Consider the following 16,140-nt stretch of genomic DNA (forward strand, 5'->3'; position numbering starts at 1 on the left):
TCATGTTCTCTCAGCAACAGAAAAAGGCAAAGGCAAGCCCCCTTTGAACAAATCACAGCACAAAAAAAAAACCATGATAGGGATAAGTTGGAAACATATTGAAGGCACACAACAAACAAACAAACACACACACACACCCTGCTGGCTGATTGCTTACTGGTTCTCCCATCTGGGGAAAGATGGTAGCCCTTGTTCCCAGTCAGCCAAGCTAAATATAGTTAGATGAGGCAAAAGAGGTGACTCATCTGTTTGTTCATAAAGCAAACACATATTTGCTTTGAAAAAGTGGGTTCAGAGAGAAGAGGCAGCATGAATGCACTGTTAAAGGCTTCCTTGGGGTAGGAAGCATGGTTTCTGTGCCATCCACCTCCGCCTTCTTCTAAACGGCCCTTGAATGAACCACCTTGCAGCTTTTCCACTGCCATCTGTAGCAATTGCTTCTGCCTTTGATTCTCTGCTGGTTCTCTGCTCTTGTCCTAACTGACTGTTTCTTTCTCCCATAGAGTCCTGCATGCCCTGCCTTTCCAACTGGCTAATGCTGCATCCCAAAGGCCAAGCCTTGTTCAATTTTGCCAAAGAAACAACAGCCATCCTTTCCAAGATTTTATTTTTTCCAAATGGACGAACCAAAGGGACAATTAGGAAGTGCCTTACTGCGACAGTATTATTTTTATTCTCTTGTTATTTAAGATGTATTTTTTTAATCTGTACATACATGATCATTCAGTCCTTGCTCCTGCTATCTCTTGCTGAGTCAGTTCTGAAAGACAAGACTGTCTTTTGGCTTTTTGGAAGTGCCTTTGGCCAGCAGGAAGCTGATGCCTCCCTTCTGTGAGTGTCAGTCCTTTGTGTTGCCGGACCAGAATTGCACTTTGACCTTTTCCATAACATGTCTTTAAGTGGATGGAGACAATGATAAACTGTTTCAGTAGCAGCAGACATTGGCATTGAGTGCTAGTCTTGCGGACCAACTGCTGTTTTTCAAGAGCCATCTTCAGCAATACTGTGGTCTTCTCAGAGCAAGTCATGAGCTGTCCTGAGGAGTTCACAAGTGAAGCTTTGAAAAACCACTGGAACTCTTCTTCAAAACAAAAAAACCAAGCTTTCAGACCAAAATTCTTATGTCTCAACTGCACAATATAACTGTGGTGTTGGCACCAGCAGGGAAATGACTGTGGGGAGCCAACGTTAGACAAATGTTACAGAGATCCTGGGCAGGTTACATCTGGCATTGTCCAAAACACACACATGCACACACAAAATAATATTACTATTTTCCAAAGGACCAAATTTTGCTTCCAATTCATGTATGGTATTGTATAAACAGCTATCTTCTCAATTGCTAAACCACCAATGCTGCAAATTCTCCTGGCCAAATCTAGGACAACTGCCAAATGGCTCATTGAAGCCCTCAACTACCGACACGCTGTGAAAAAGCACCAATGCTTAAATAATCTCTGGATGCCATCCTCAGGGAGGATATTTCAGTGCTGAAGACATTTTGATACCTGGGTTGGAAAATTTAAATTGTAGACTAACAATTCTCCTCATGAACCTGGATGCTCCAAAGCAAGTCACCAATTAAAAACAGCAAGTGAGATTTTTGTACAATTAGAACTATGTTGAGTGAAATTCATTGCCTACAGAGAAAATGGACACAGGACAAGTGGAGTAACAAAATGGCATTTTTACCACTATCTAGAAACCACTGGGCAGCAGTTCTCCAGTGCATGACTTGTTTGAAATGAATGGAATGAATCCCTTTAAATTTCACTGAGTCTTGTACTGTAATATTCCAGTAGATGTTACCTCACAATTCAGACTGGTTACATTCCCCACTCTTCCACTTGGAAAGTTGCCCGAAATCTGCTGCCATATCTTACTACATGGTAAGACTACCTCTAGCCCCTGTATCATTTACAACAGCTGCTCCACTGATGCCTAAAGTTTGTCCTGTGGCTTTGGATGTTTCTTGAGACAATCAGAACAAGAGGACTTGCTTTATCCCTTCGTAACCTGCTTGGAATTTCTTTCTTCACCTGGTCTGTGTTTTTTTGCCTATAAGATATTAGAGCTACAGAAGCCATTAGGATGAAGCCATTGGACAATGAAAAAGGATTGCTTCTTCTTCAGTTTTTTTAATTCAGGGAAGCAATGGGTTCCAGTCCAACCACCTTGGGATTTTAGCCACTTTTCTGGAACCAGGAACCAATCAGATTATCCTTCCCCAAACTGTCCCTTCCGATATATTGAGCTACAACTCCCACTAGCCCCTGATAGCACTCAGAGTTGGGAATGATGGAAGTCATACTTCAAAAGAATGTGTCAGGTCATAGTTGAGAAAGGTTACTCCACCAGAACACTCTTTTGGTAGAACAGGCTCTCTAACAAGGTATGATGAAATCTTTGTTCCTATGTTAAGTTCTGAATGCACAACCATATTTGTTTGCAAGACCAACTCAGGTGAGGAGGCCTTTAAAAAAAAAAAACCCAAAAACCCAGACTGTTAACATGTGCTTTCCCTTCCCTCCATTTCATATGGTCACTGTGAAACACAATTTTCAACCCCATACAAGATCCTTTTCATAGTAGAATGCTTCACTATAACTTCGGTCCCAAAAGACTCCAGAAAGGTGATCAGGATTGCCAAAGCCCTGTAGCATGCCTTCTGTACATAAACTATGTCATAGCACTGCAGTGGCTGCTGTTAGAAACTGGATACCTTATGGCTGATACCAACATGCCCCATGAAAATGTGGCTCCATGGATTAGGCCTCTCTGTTGGGTTTGCACTTGTGGACTTGAAACCTTCCTAAAGACCACCTGAAATCTAGTTTAGGAAAGAGTCCTGGAGCCAAGGTCTGTGATTCAGGGGTGATCAATGGCACTGGAAGAACATAGACTTTGCATGCCTCAGTCTCCTGGTTTAGTCCCCCCGAGTCTTCATGTAAAAAAGATCTCTGGTAAAAGTCCTGGAAAAATATCTCTACCTGAGACCTTTGAATGCTGCAGCCAGTTAGAGCAGCCAATAATAGGCTGTGTGGGCCAGGAACATGACAAGTCAGATATAGATATGTTCACTTAGAAGGAGACCCAGCCCTTTTCACTGAGGTTTAGAACAGGGATGCTGAACCTTTGCTTTCCAAATGTTTTGCTTTAAAATGTTCATCAATTCCCCCTAGCATCACCAGTGATAAAGAATTGCATGCGCAGCTGTCCAGAATTTTTGGAGGGCCAAACTTTCTGTACCCCTGATTAAAAACATGATGCAGCAGAGCTGAGGGATGTTACAGAATTTTGCAGCTCTGTGATGAAGAATGTTATTTTGTCCAAAGCATTGTCAGGCCCTAGACCACTTTATTTTACATGACTTTACCATCTTCCTTCCCTTCCTTCCTTCCTTGTCACTGAATGCTGGATATATTTTGCCTTTTATTTTTTGCCTTCCCTCTTCATCAGCATCAGTGCTGTGAACACACAGTAATCATTACATTGTCTTGTTCAAAGGAAGAGTGAGTGTATGAGTGAGTGCCTATGTGATGGATACTTTCAAGGACTTGAGCTTGCTCCTTGAAAACTTGTTTTCCTCCTCATGGGACAATTGTTCAAGGCAAGCTGGGTGTGAAACCTGGTGTTGTTAAAGATGCAACTGTCTGCTTTGTCCTGTGATGATACCCTTTATAGTTCTGTTAAAGTGATAATAAGTTTTTGGTGGGTATTTCAGGCTATGTGACTGTGTTCTGAAAGAGATTATTCCTGGTGTTTCGCCAGTATCTGTGGCTGGCATCTTCAGAGAATGCTGGCATGGAAGTGAGTGGGGTATATATACTGTGTGACCTTTGGTTAAGAGGAAGTGATTTAACATATTAATCTCTGTGTTGGTCTGTTGTTGAATGGCTAGAATAAACTCTTTGAGAACATGGCCACATAGCCCAAAAAATCCACAAAAAACTATGGATGCCAGCCTTGAAAGCCTTTGACTTCATAGTGATGATAAGCCTGCTTATTATCTCTTTGGTATTATAAGCACTGGCAGGCCAGCCCTTCTGCATCCTTTCTGCTTAGTCCTGATAGCCAGCCAAGTGCTCCCTGGAAGCTCTCTGTAGGTGTGGATTTATGATAATTTAGCTAAGATTGGTTATGCCTTGCTTTAATCTGGGGTGGGACTCTTGTAGCCAGTCACATTTTGAGGACCACAGAATTCCCACTCCTGCTTTGTCAAGTTTGTAAAGAGCGACTCAGTTGCTGCTGGTTATGCCTCCAGAGATGAGGGCAGTTTATGCCCGAAAAGAGATTGTCTTAATGGGGGCACTAGCAGGTCTTTTTGACTGGTAACCTTTTCAGACTTTATGGGCAAGCATAACTTACAGTATAACTACAACACAGTTAAAGACACAGAAATGGTAGATTTTCCTACCCTTCCAGTATGCAGAGGTTGAATGGAAATTCAAATATGTATCAGCAGTTGTGAATATAGAACTGGTGCCTATGCTCATTTTTCTGAAATTAGCTATTTTAATAATGTTACTCTAAGCTAAATACTGATGGTTCAGTTACTATTACAGGATTGTGGATGTGGGACCTCACCTGAGGTTTTAAAGACAGCTCTGTCACAGCCTTTAGTATGCTGTTGGGCAAGTCATGCTGTGGCAGAGATCGTCATCCAGCAAGGACAAGGCAAAAGATGAACTTCCTATGTTTCTCTCATACCTGTGCCTAAGTGCATGTGGCCAGATGCACTGCATGTTACACAAAATGTGGACAAAGGCCTGCACTCCTTGCTCCTTGGAAAATAGCAAGACAGCCTTAAGGATGCTTGGTAGTTAAACAAATCTAACCATGGGTATATAAAACAGAACAGTGGGCAAGTAGGGAAATTGTATTTGTATGTGTGTGTTTCTTTGCAGATTTGGATGGGATGTAAAATCTGAACTTTGTATAGGACCTGGTAGGTCACAGAGAACCACGTGATTCAACTGTTTCCGGATGTAGTGTGGATGGCTCAAGCCCCCAACCCCCAGTCTGTCACACAAACAGCCTTGGGCAAACTGCTGTCTTTTCAGTCTGCCCTTTGGGTTGGAAACAGTCCAGCATCTTGTGAGTATAGCAGAGATGAGGAGATCAGCAGTTGCTTGTGCAGGAGGGAAATGGGCAATGGCTGTTAAGGTGTGGCTTTGTCAGAGATGGAGAACACGTGTTCCTCCAAATTTTGTCAGACTTCAGCTCCCAACATCTTTCACTGTGGGCTATGATAACTAGGGCTTTTGGGAGTCTTGTCATCCCACAACATTTAAAGGGGCACAAATCCCACTCTCACCCCCAATTGTACTGCACCGGACAGTTGATTTGACTAGAGAAGGCTAAGATATCTGTTGTCAGTTTAGACTTTAAAGTGCTGGGAGTGAAGGTAAATAGTTCCACGTCCTCAGGAACCCAAGCAGCATGTAAACACCCACACACTCACTGTCCAGTCCATTAACTTAGGTAGGTTAAGTCGGCTGGGAGAAGGAACTAGCTGCAAGCCATTTCAAGCAGATCTTGTGTCTTTTGCCAAATGGTTGTCTTTTTGTAGATGGACAGGGGAGGGGGTTAGTTAAATGAATGCCTGATGACTTCAAAATCAGCACCCGATGCCCATCCAGGAACACGAGACTAAAAAATAATTCTCATCCCACTTGTAGGTAAAAACTTGCAAGCCTTACTTTCTTTTTGGAAGGCAGGGGGAAAGGTGCCGCTATGGAACAGTGTATGTGTATAATTGGAAGAAGCAGATTAGTTTGTAGAATTTATTTATGGAGGAAATCTAAAATGGAGAGGGAAATGGAGGGAAGTAAGGAGAACCAAGAGTTGGAAAACATAGGCAGCCTAGAAAGAGAAAGAATGGATGTGAGAAATATTTGGCTGAATACAGATTTAGTTATATATTTATAGGAGACCCATTAATATCCACAAGACCTCAATCATAACTAGCTGAAGTCCCATAGATTTCAATGTGCTGCCTTTGTATGACTAAATTAGGGTTCCAACCCTGTGTTTGGTACCCAATGAAGTTCAATTTGACATATTTCTTAGTGAAGTATTAAGGGGGACTGGGGTGGGAATGATGCACCCAAGACTAGCCAAACAAGCCTAAGTAGAACTGTCTGTCCCAAGCTCTTGTGTTAGGGATGGGTACAAAGGAAGAGACCTTCCACCAAAACTGAAAGTGCCGCAGAATCTCCCTACAAATGGTTTCACAGAGGATTCTTGGTAGTCAGACCCAATTAGTAAATTGTGGAATTGTGAGTCAGAAAATAAATCTCATTGATTCAATGGGCCTACACAAGTTGGGTCTAACAATTTAGGATCCAGACTAATGGTAGAGTCAGGCCTCTATCAACATTACCCATTCCTGTGTTATGATGATGCTACAGCTGATGAATCTGTAAGCATTCTGCTCCAGGTGACTGGTTATTTGGCAGGATGAATCCTGCTTCTAAATAATGGCTTGGTTCTAGGCCTCTTTGCTCATATATGACTACACAAAGCAAGAGCCCAACCTCCATTAGAGCTCATTCCCATATAAGCAGTCATAACTGGACGGCTACAGCGCAAAGTACATGTTGGAGGCCATAGTCCTATACTCAGCTATGAAGCAGTAAGTCCCACTGAATTCAGTGAAGCTCACTTCTGTGCAGAGATAATACATCAGCTTTCACTATGGATAGGCTATCAGCAACCAACTAGGCAAAACCCATTGTTTAAAATATTTATGTTTTGATGGCCTCTTTTCTGCATTCAACTGCTACACATCAAACCCTGAATAACTACTAGACTAAATTCTCTTTTAGTCCTGACTAGAGCAGACAGATTGAGTACCTTACATTTATTTATGTGTTGACACATTATTGAGCAATTGGGTGAATGGATCTACTCTAGTTGGAACTATCAACAAGATGCTAGCCATTGTATGATGGCTGCTAGGACACACACCTACACCTTGCATGAAGGCAGCAGTATTATTACACAACTCTAACTATATGAGGAAGGAGCTCAGGATGCCATACAACATTCTGCTTTCTGTTCTTTTATACTCTTGTGAGGCAGGATAAATTGGAAGGCCAATCCCAATTTGGCCAATCTCTAACCCAACACTGGCATCACTGCCCCACTATAATTCTCAGAACTTCTCTGAATACCAATGGCAAGGGACAAATGACAGAGCAACCCTTTGGCTACTTTGGAGTAATTGGCCAGCTATGTTGGGAAACAAGAAAGCTGGGTAGACTAAATCTAAATCAGTACTGGATGTGCTTCTGTGAACCAGCTCTCTTCAAAAGAGCACTGGTTTCTTGGGGGGGGGGGCACACACACAACGCTCAAAACAGACACACAGATCTTTGTTAATGGAATGCCACAATTCTTGCAGACTTGAGGAAATTTGACTCTTGGGGACCGGTTCACATTATTTTTCCTGGCACAGAGTCAAGTATCTTGGCTTCCTGCTTTGCACATCCAAGGCATGAGAAACACTGCCATTCCGGCACACAGAAAAATGTGTTCCTTTTCTAGGACTGAAATGTAAGCTGTACATCTAAAAGATGAGGTTGACTCAACAATGAACAGTATGTTAATGCTAATTATAAAGGCTGTGGCGGCTGAGCTGCAATGGCTTTGATTTCTGGAGCAGACACTATCCCAATAAGCAAAAGGGGACCAAATACCTTCTCCCAGAAACACCTTGGCCATAGTGGATAGACAGGATCTTGTTGGTGTTGCTTCTGGGCAGTTTACAGTGTATCCATTCCAATGTAATCCCTTTTGTGTGTGTGTGTGTGTGTGTGTGTAGTTAGGTGTAACATTTTTGTACATGTGAAATATTATTGATTATATATTGCAAGCCACTGCCTCCTTTCCACACCCACCCTTCCTTGAACTGTACAAAATTTCTATTAATGGGAGGAAAGGGGCAGAGGGAATAAAAACAAAATGAGGATTTGGCTCTTTTTTTCTCCTGTGTTTTTTTGGACATGCTGTGCTTTTCAGCCATTGGGTCAAGGGCTCTCTGTAAGCGATGCAGAGGCAAAGGGAAGGTTTACAGACACACATTCAAGGAGGAGGGGCAGGCTGTACTCAAGGCCTCAGTGTAATGTGCCTTGCAGTAGCAGGATCAAAACATTCCTCCCCACAGTCCATTCACAGACTGGTAGTTTTGGGGAGCATGCACGTATGCCCATTCTACACACACTTCTGCATCCATTCACCTTAAAGTGAGGGCTACTGGGACAGCACAGGTTTTCCAAAGTGCCTGACAAGAATTTCATTTTGAACCCCTGGCCACAGGACTTTTTTATTTTTATTTTTTGGTCAGCTTGCTGCAGTTTTAGAGCATTTGCACTGAAATAAAAGGATGGAATGCTACCTTCTGGATACATCTCTGCAGCCATCCCTGTGAAGAGCAGTGGTGGGTAGACACAAGGCTTGCTGGGTCTAATTTGTGGTTGACTTGAACTCCAACATTCACTGACTAGAGACAGGCTACAAAAGACATGTGCTTACAATGGAAGAAAAAAGGGGTTGTAGCTTTGCCCAGAACCTAAAATGCAGTGTAACTACACTCAAAGAGTTACATGTAGGATTAGTTGCGCCATGCTGCCTTTTCAAAAAGGAATTGTGACATTGCACAACCAAGTGCATGTGTGCCTGTGTGCAACACACATTCATGTCTGCAAATTATGCCCATCTGCCACACACATTCACGTCCATACGGTGTACAGCAGCGCTTCATGTGCATCTCCACTTCTGTAACCCTGAAATGAATATGACTGCTCTGCATCAGACAAAAATGTCAAGCCACTTCTGTAGAACTGACATATGCATAAGACACCAAGATGATAGTAAGCTTCATGTCCAGACTAAGACTGAACTGAGTTTGCTGTCATTTTGCACAAGCATTTTGTATTTCAGTAGCCCTAATTGCAGAATATTTTTGTTGTGAATCAGTTATGTTCACAGAATTACTGTATCTTAAAAGCCAACTAATCCAACTTCCAGTCTTGCAGGAGTACACATATAAAATAATCCTGAAAGATGCTCATCCAACCTCTGTTTAAAGACCTCCAGGAAGAAGGAGAGTCCCCCAACCTTCAAGGCAGTCTTTCAGTGACAAACAGCTCTTATAGTCAAAGAGTTCTTTTTAATGTTTAGATGAAATCTCTTATTTTAATCCTTTGAATTCATTGGTTTGTGTTCTAGTTTCTGGAGCAGCATAAAACAAGTTTGCTCCATCTTCTACAAATATCTTTGGATATTTAAAAGGTGGTTATGATGTCTGAGTCTTCTAAACATATCCAGCTCTCAGTTGTTCCTCATAAGGCTTGACCTTCAGACCTTTGTCCATCCTGTCATCCTCCTCTGGACATGGTGTCAAAATTCTTGAACTGTTGCACTCAGGACTGGACCAGTCTTTTCCAGGTGAGCTCTGGCCAAATCAGAATATAGTGGCATTACTACTAATCTTGATTTAGAGACTACATTCTTTCTGATGCAGCCTAGAATTGCATTGGGTTTTTTGGCTGCTGCATCACAATGCTGAATGTTTACCCTGTGGTCTACTATGATCCCTAGATCCTTTTCCCATGTACTGCTTTCAAGCCAGGTACCACACATTCTATATTTGTGCATTTCATTTTCCCTGCCTAGATGTAGTTATAATTTGCCTTCAAGTTGTTTCTGACTTCAGGAGACTGTAAGGAACCTATCACAAGGATTTCTTGGTGAGATATGTTTAGAGTGGGTTTGCTTTTGCCTTCCTCTGAGGCTGAGGGAATGTGACTTGTCCAAGGTTTGGGTTTCCATGGTTGAGCAGGGATTCAAACCTTGGCCTCCAGAGTCATAGTCCAACACTCAAACCACTACACCACCCTGGCACCTTCATTTAATTACTTTTGGCCCAGTTCTGCAAACTGTCAAGTCATTTTGAATTCTGATCTTGCCCACTACAGTATTAGATGCCACTCTTATTTGGTGTCATCTGTAAATCTGATAAGTATAGCTTCTATTCCATCATCTAAGTCATTTATAATGAAGGTGAACAACACCAGGCACAGGACAAAGCTTTGAGGTGCTTCAATAGGCCCCTCTCTCTAGGATGAAGAGCAACCATTAGTGAGTGCTCTCTGCATTTGATTAGCCAACCAATTACAGACTTATTTATGAGAAACTCATTTTGGTACCACAGCATTTCTTTCTAAATGTGCATAGACATTATTTATTGAACTGCTGTAGAATTGTTCTTGGTGTCTACATCAAGCTGACTGGTCAGTAGCTGATTGGGTCCTCCTCCCATTATAGTGTTAAGTATAATATTGTTGAACTTCTATGGGGTTAATCCCTTGCTGGTTTACTGCAAATCTGTCAAGAGATCTACTAGTAGCATCTTCAAACAGTACGTCCTGCTGTAGGAATATGCTCCCTGACTCAGTGGCAGTATGTACTTTCATTCTGCATCCAGATTCACCACAACCACTCAATCCTAAGCAATTTGGGGAAAGCAATTTGAAATCTTCAACTGTAATTTTTTCAGCTGCCCTGGATGTATTTGAAAATTCCTCTTAAAATTCTGGAAGAAAAGACGATGATTCTAAACTTCCTGGATTAATGGATCCCTGTTGCTGTATATATTAAAGGTATGGCCTACAGTACATCAGATGCAATGCTGTATGGCTCAGCATAGTGTAGCAGGTCTGTTTACAGATCTAGGTTAGGCTGAGTGATATACCCATCCTCCATGTAATAAAACAGCCTCTGTCCTGGGGCAAGTGTTATTCAACATCTTTATCAATGACCTGGATGATAGAATTGGGAGCATACTTATCAAATTTGTGGATGACACCAAATTAGGAGGAATAGCTAATACTTCAAAGGACAGGATCAACATTCAAAATGACCTGAATAGACTAGAAAGCTGGGCCAAAACTAACAAAATGAAATTCAACAGGGAGAAATGTAAGGTATTGCACTTAGGGCAGAAAAATGAAAGGCACAGATATAGGATGGGGGACACCTGACTGAATGAAACTACGTGTGAAAGGGATCTGGGAGTCCAAGTAGACCATAAGTTGAACATGAGTCAACAGTGTGATGCGGCAGCTAAGAAGGCCAATGCAATTTTAGGGTGCATCAATAAAAGTATAGTGTCTAGATCAAGAGAAGTAATAGTGCCACTGTATTCTGCTCTGGTCAGGCCCCACCTGGAATATTGTGTCCAGTTCTGGGCACCACAATTTAAAAAGGACGTTGAGAAACTGGAGTGTGTCCAAAGGAGGGCGACTAAAATGGTGAAGGGTCTGGAAACCATGCCCTATGAGGAATGAATCAGGAAGCTGGGGATGTTTAGCCTGGAGAAGAGAAGGTTAAGAGGTGATATGATAGCCTTGTTTAAATACTTGAAGGGAGGAGAGAGCTAGCTTGTTTTCTACTGCTCCAGAGTCTAGGACACAGAGCAATGGATGCAAGCTCTAGGAAAAGAAATTCCAGCTCAACATTAGGAGGAACTTCCTGACAGTAAGGGCTGTTTGACAGTGGAACAAACTCCCTCGGAGTGTAGTGGAGTCTCCTTCCTTGGAGGTCTTTAAGCAGACGCTGGATGGCCATCTATTGGGAATGCTTTGATTGAGAGTTCCTGCATGGCAAAATGGGGTTGGACTGGATGGCCCTTGGGGTCTCTTCCAACTCTACGATTCTATGATTCTAAAGCTCCCTGCCTGCCACTCCCTGCTTTGTGATCAGGGTCGCAGAAGTGCTACATCCCCATAGCCAGATGCAAAGTGATTACAAGAGCACCAAAACCTCAGGGGAACCCAGTGGATCTCAACCCTGATTTCATAGTTTCTCTTGTGGATATGGAGATACTGGTGGCGCAGTGGTTAAATACCTGTGCTGCAGCCACTTACTCAAAACCATAAGGTTGTGAGTTCAAGACCAGCAAAAGGGCTCAAGCTTGACTCAGACTTGCATCCTTCCAAACAGGTTGCTAAAATGAGTACCCAGATTGTTGGGGGCAAATTAGTTTACAGTTGTAAACCGCTTAGACACTGCTTAGGCGGTATGAAGCAGTATATAAATGAAGCTTGTTTGTTTGTTTGATACACTTCTGTGATCCTGACCCAGGGAATGACTGAAGGGGCTTCAGAGGCAACAAGTTAAGTGGGGGCAGAGGGGTGCTGCAGAGGAAGGAAAAGAATACTGTATTAAGCCTGCAGCACCCCCAAAAGAACATACGCTTATATAAGAAATGTAATCATGTGTTTGTTCCTAATAGGATGCACACCAAGGTGTGAATATTCTCCCTGTAGGGGAGAAATACTTCTGGCCAGAAAGAAAGCAATGGCTGGTTTGTGAATGGGCTCCGCTCAAGCCCAAGCAGTTAAGGAAAGGGTTATGTTCACTTTTAGAAAATGAATTCTGCAACTCGTTCACATCATGGTAAATACACCTTCTGCTGCTGGGGAAAGAAGACAAGCGACTACATGAAGAATCAGAGCATTGCCAAGAATTAACAACTTGAGGCAGCTCTTCTTCTTTTTAGCTTCTGCATCTGGACAAAGAAGAACAAAACAGCCAGCAAAGCTCTCTCTGTCACTGGACAGCATCACTCAACATCATTTTATTGGGCATTTTATCAGTGTTAACAGGTGCATGAGGGGCTGGTTAGGAAAATAAGATTGCAACCCTGACCTCAGCAGACTGAATTGTACCAGCATAATTTCACTTATGCATGTAGACCAAGAGCCTGAGTTGCCCTAATTTGGTACTTTTGTTTTAAAAGTTCTAAAACTTATAAAAAGATTTAACTAGAAAGACCTAAACATTTAAATTCAAAGTGAGTACAGTAAAGGACAGTCAAGCCATCTGCCTTCCTCTTTCCTTACATACTTGAAAACTTGATCAGATCCATTTTTAGTTTCTTCAGTCCTCTATCAGAAGAACATTGGTGTCACCAAATTCAGAAATCCTATTAATAGGGTGATATTCATCAACAAAAATAAGCAGCTGTGAGAAGAAGCAAGCTGGTCAACCCCTGCAGTTTGATTATTTGCACAACTGCTGATTCTTATACATGAATGTATTTTAACATACACTCATCCCTCTACATTTGCGGCATGATTTTTTGCAGATTTGATTATTCACAGGTTTTGTTGATATTTTCACTCTAGGAATCTCTAGGTCCTCCAGCGCAACTCTATGGTCAACTTTAACCAAAGGTTTCACTGAAGAACCTAGAGATTCCTAGAGAGAACACTTCTCTAGTCCTTTGTAGCTCCTCCAGTGCAGTTCTATGGTCAATGTCTAGCAGATGTTGACCACAGAGTTGCACTGGAGGATCTAGAGATTCCTAGAGAGGTGTTCTTTCAGGTAAAAACGGTGTTTTTGTTACTTGCTGTTTTTCCACATTCATGGGGGTCTTGTGCCCCTAGCCCCAACAAATGTGGAGGGATGAGTGTACAAGTGAATACACAACAATACTGGCCTGGTTAATGCACCACAGTAAGCCAGGGTTCCTGCAGGCACCTGGCTTATCCAGGCTATGGATCCAGGCTGGTGCAGTAGAACAGTAGTATCCTTTGGTCTGTGGCTGGGGTGGGGAACACATAGCCTTCAGACTGCACTCTCCTCCCTGTTTTTTACACTCTGAGGAGCCCTTTCACCACCCAAGGTAACTCCAGGAAGTTTATATAACTCCAGGAACCATATTTCAACTAGGGAGACTGGTGCAGCCCAAAGTAGGTGGGTGGAAGGAATAGCCCCTGGATCCAAGCTGGCCTATGTCAGAGTTATCCTGATAGATAAACCCGGCAGCATCTGGCTTATTTTCTGTAACTGCAAGTAGTTGCAAAACCAATGAATTGAATCTTCTATCATTTTTTTTAAAATCATGCACCCATAAGTCACACCTCAAGCACAAAGACAGTGCTGAGGGGGTGAGGGGAATGGTGGATCTACCAAAAACTGAGGAGGGATGGTAAGCACCCCTCTGCCATAAGTCCCTCCTCTCCAGAATGATGCAATTCAGATGCGTCCTTCCCACTTGTTGAACATGCTTCGGAATTAATTCTTTTCAAAAGAACTGCTAGGAAATGGAAATGGACCCCCCCCCCCTTTTTTTTTTTTGCATTTGCCATGCTTTTTATCACAACAGAAATTGATCTGAACCTTTCAAAATCGGGACGACGGTCATATACCCTGATCAGCAATTAACTTCAAATCATAGTGGCAACCTGCCCAAGGTGTGCCAGCCTAAGATCCAGCTACTATCTGATACACATTACAAAGCACTGCTGAAATTTGTCTAAAATGACCAATTAATGGAGGTTTGGGACAGAGCTCACACTCAAACCAAACCGCTGCAAGAGGCCAGAGAACAATTCTTCCAGTCAACGTTTATTATAAATATCATTTTAAAAATGCCATTGAAATCCTCAAACATACAAGGGATACTGCAACCAGGAAGGAAGAATCCTGACATGGGGAACAAACTTACAAAAAGATCACTGCTTCAGCTCAGCCCTGCCTTCAAAAACAGGCTGACAGGGCAGGGCTGAGACTGCAAACTTGCTGGTCCCTGGTCCCCTGGTCTGAGGCCAGAGAGGCTCCAATCTAGGGCAATGCTAGGAAGAGGTGCCATTTATTCCCACGAGAAGTTGCCATCCCCTCCAGTCCTCTTCTGGCTGGATGCCAGAGCTGGGTGTGAAATGTGGAGATGCTGTCCAGGTTCAGACTGGTCACTCTAATCTTCTCTGCCCCCATACTCTGTTCAGATGGGGTGGTGGGGAGGTCAGCGAAGATTATCTCCACCAACGGGCAGCAGGACCCTGTTGCTGCCCACTCAGAAGAAAGGGAGTGTGCCTCTGAGTGGGGCTGTGGTCCAGTTGCAGAGGGCTCCTACCTGAGCCAGATGCACACTTGGCCTGGATGGCGTAAAGGCCCACAAACAAAAACAAAATGAAAGAAGGTAGGGCCTTATGCAGGAACAAGGACCAATTGGGTCTCATGTGTGAGGGAGGGCAGGGGTTGTGGGATGCCTCCGAGGAGGCAGTGGTTGTTACTGGTCACCCAGTTGCTGCAGCAGAGTCCGCCGACGCCGTTCCAGCTCCCCCTCACTCAACTCTTCGCTCTCTGAGGTGTCCCAGCCGCTCTGACAGTGAAAGAGTATGAATGAGGAAACAACCCAAACCATCATCTCTTCCCTTAATCCCATTCAGTGTTCTTTCTCTTGCCTTCCCTCAAATATGTCTCCCCTCTTAACAGCTACCTGCTTCCACTGCCCTCCTTCCCAAATCCACGATGTCTGGAAGGTTATGACTTCCTGGCAAATCTCACCCGCTCCCTCCTGGCACCCCGGGGAGGGGAGCGGCCTCTTCCCTCAGGTCGCGGAGGGGCCTTCTCTCGCTCCCACTCATCAGGTCGGCTTGGCTCTTTCTTGTGCTCAGCTTCGCTTTCAGGGCTGTTCTGTAAAAGAAACTGCTCGCAACTCCGGCAACCAAAGGGCCAAACAAGGAAGGAGGGAGGAGCACAACACGACTGCTAGTGACCCAATCAGCATAATAGTAGCAATTCTTTCATGGTCAAACAAGTAGAGTGGACCAGCAAACAGCAGGAAAGGTTATCCCACCCAGGTACGCTCTAAGTATTCCTGGACAATGAATCCCATCATCCTCAATTGCCACAGATTAGCAGTAGACAAGGATGACAAATAATAATCCAGAACCTCTGGAGGGCACTTGAGTCAGGGAAAGGTTGGGGATAAAGATCATAGTCAAGCTCACAATTACTCTTGAGCTACAGTGATCAAAACTGTGTACTGAGAAAAGCTGAGACTGCATCTTTAGACAAAATAGTGTGAAACACTATGCATTTACATCCCGCATAGCAGGATCCTTCCACAAGCACTGGGGCTGTGGCATGGCAGCTGTGGACAGGACACCTGTAAAATAGGGAAGGGCAGCAGGCAGCCCTGGGCCACGCATGGCTGGTTTTGGAGCTCCTGGCTCCCCTAGACTTCCTTCCTTACAAGGGAAGGGAAGGAAAGAGGGAGAGAGAGAAAGCAGAAGGAAGGAAGGAAGGAAGGAAGGAAGGAAGGAAGGAAGGAAGGAAGGAAGG

General features: G+C 43.5%; 2 protein-coding genes across 11 annotated transcripts in view; one reads left to right on the forward strand and one right to left on the reverse strand.

Moving 5' to 3' along the window:
• Nucleotides 1–3,839, forward strand: part of FMNL3 (formin like 3) — a 160,626-nt gene extending 156,787 nt beyond the window's left edge. For 3 of the 8 annotated variants that reach the window (XM_042449794.1, XM_042449795.1, XM_042449796.1), the window contains one exon: nucleotides 504–3,839. In XM_042449794.1, the coding sequence (XP_042305728.1) occupies nucleotides 504–835 (332 nt within the window). In that variant the 3' untranslated portion in view covers nucleotides 836–3,839. The remainder of the gene's footprint in view (nucleotides 1–503) is intronic. The other 5 variants (XM_042449801.1, XM_042449802.1, XM_042449797.1 and 2 more) reach the window with 3 other exon arrangements.
• A 10,561-nt stretch (nucleotides 3,840–14,400) lies between these two features.
• PRPF40B (pre-mRNA processing factor 40 homolog B) overlaps nucleotides 14,401–16,140 on the reverse strand; it is a 34,512-nt gene continuing 32,772 nt past the window's right edge. Inside the window, exons 26-27 of one of the 3 annotated variants that reach the window (XM_042451680.1) lie at nucleotides 15,361–15,489; nucleotides 14,401–15,175 (exon numbers count right to left, since the gene is read on the reverse strand). In XM_042451680.1, the coding sequence (XP_042307614.1) occupies nucleotides 15,083–15,175; nucleotides 15,361–15,489 (222 nt within the window). In that variant the 3' untranslated portion in view covers nucleotides 14,401–15,082. Of the gene's footprint in view, nucleotides 15,176–15,292; nucleotides 15,490–16,140 lie in introns of those variants that run through there. The other 2 variants (XM_042451681.1, XM_042451682.1) reach the window with 2 other exon arrangements.

The sequence above is a fragment of the Sceloporus undulatus genome, chromosome 2, assembly GCF_019175285.1.
Source record: "Sceloporus undulatus isolate JIND9_A2432 ecotype Alabama chromosome 2, SceUnd_v1.1, whole genome shotgun sequence".
In the NCBI taxonomy this organism is placed as follows: Eukaryota; Metazoa; Chordata; class Lepidosauria; order Squamata; family Phrynosomatidae; genus Sceloporus; species Sceloporus undulatus.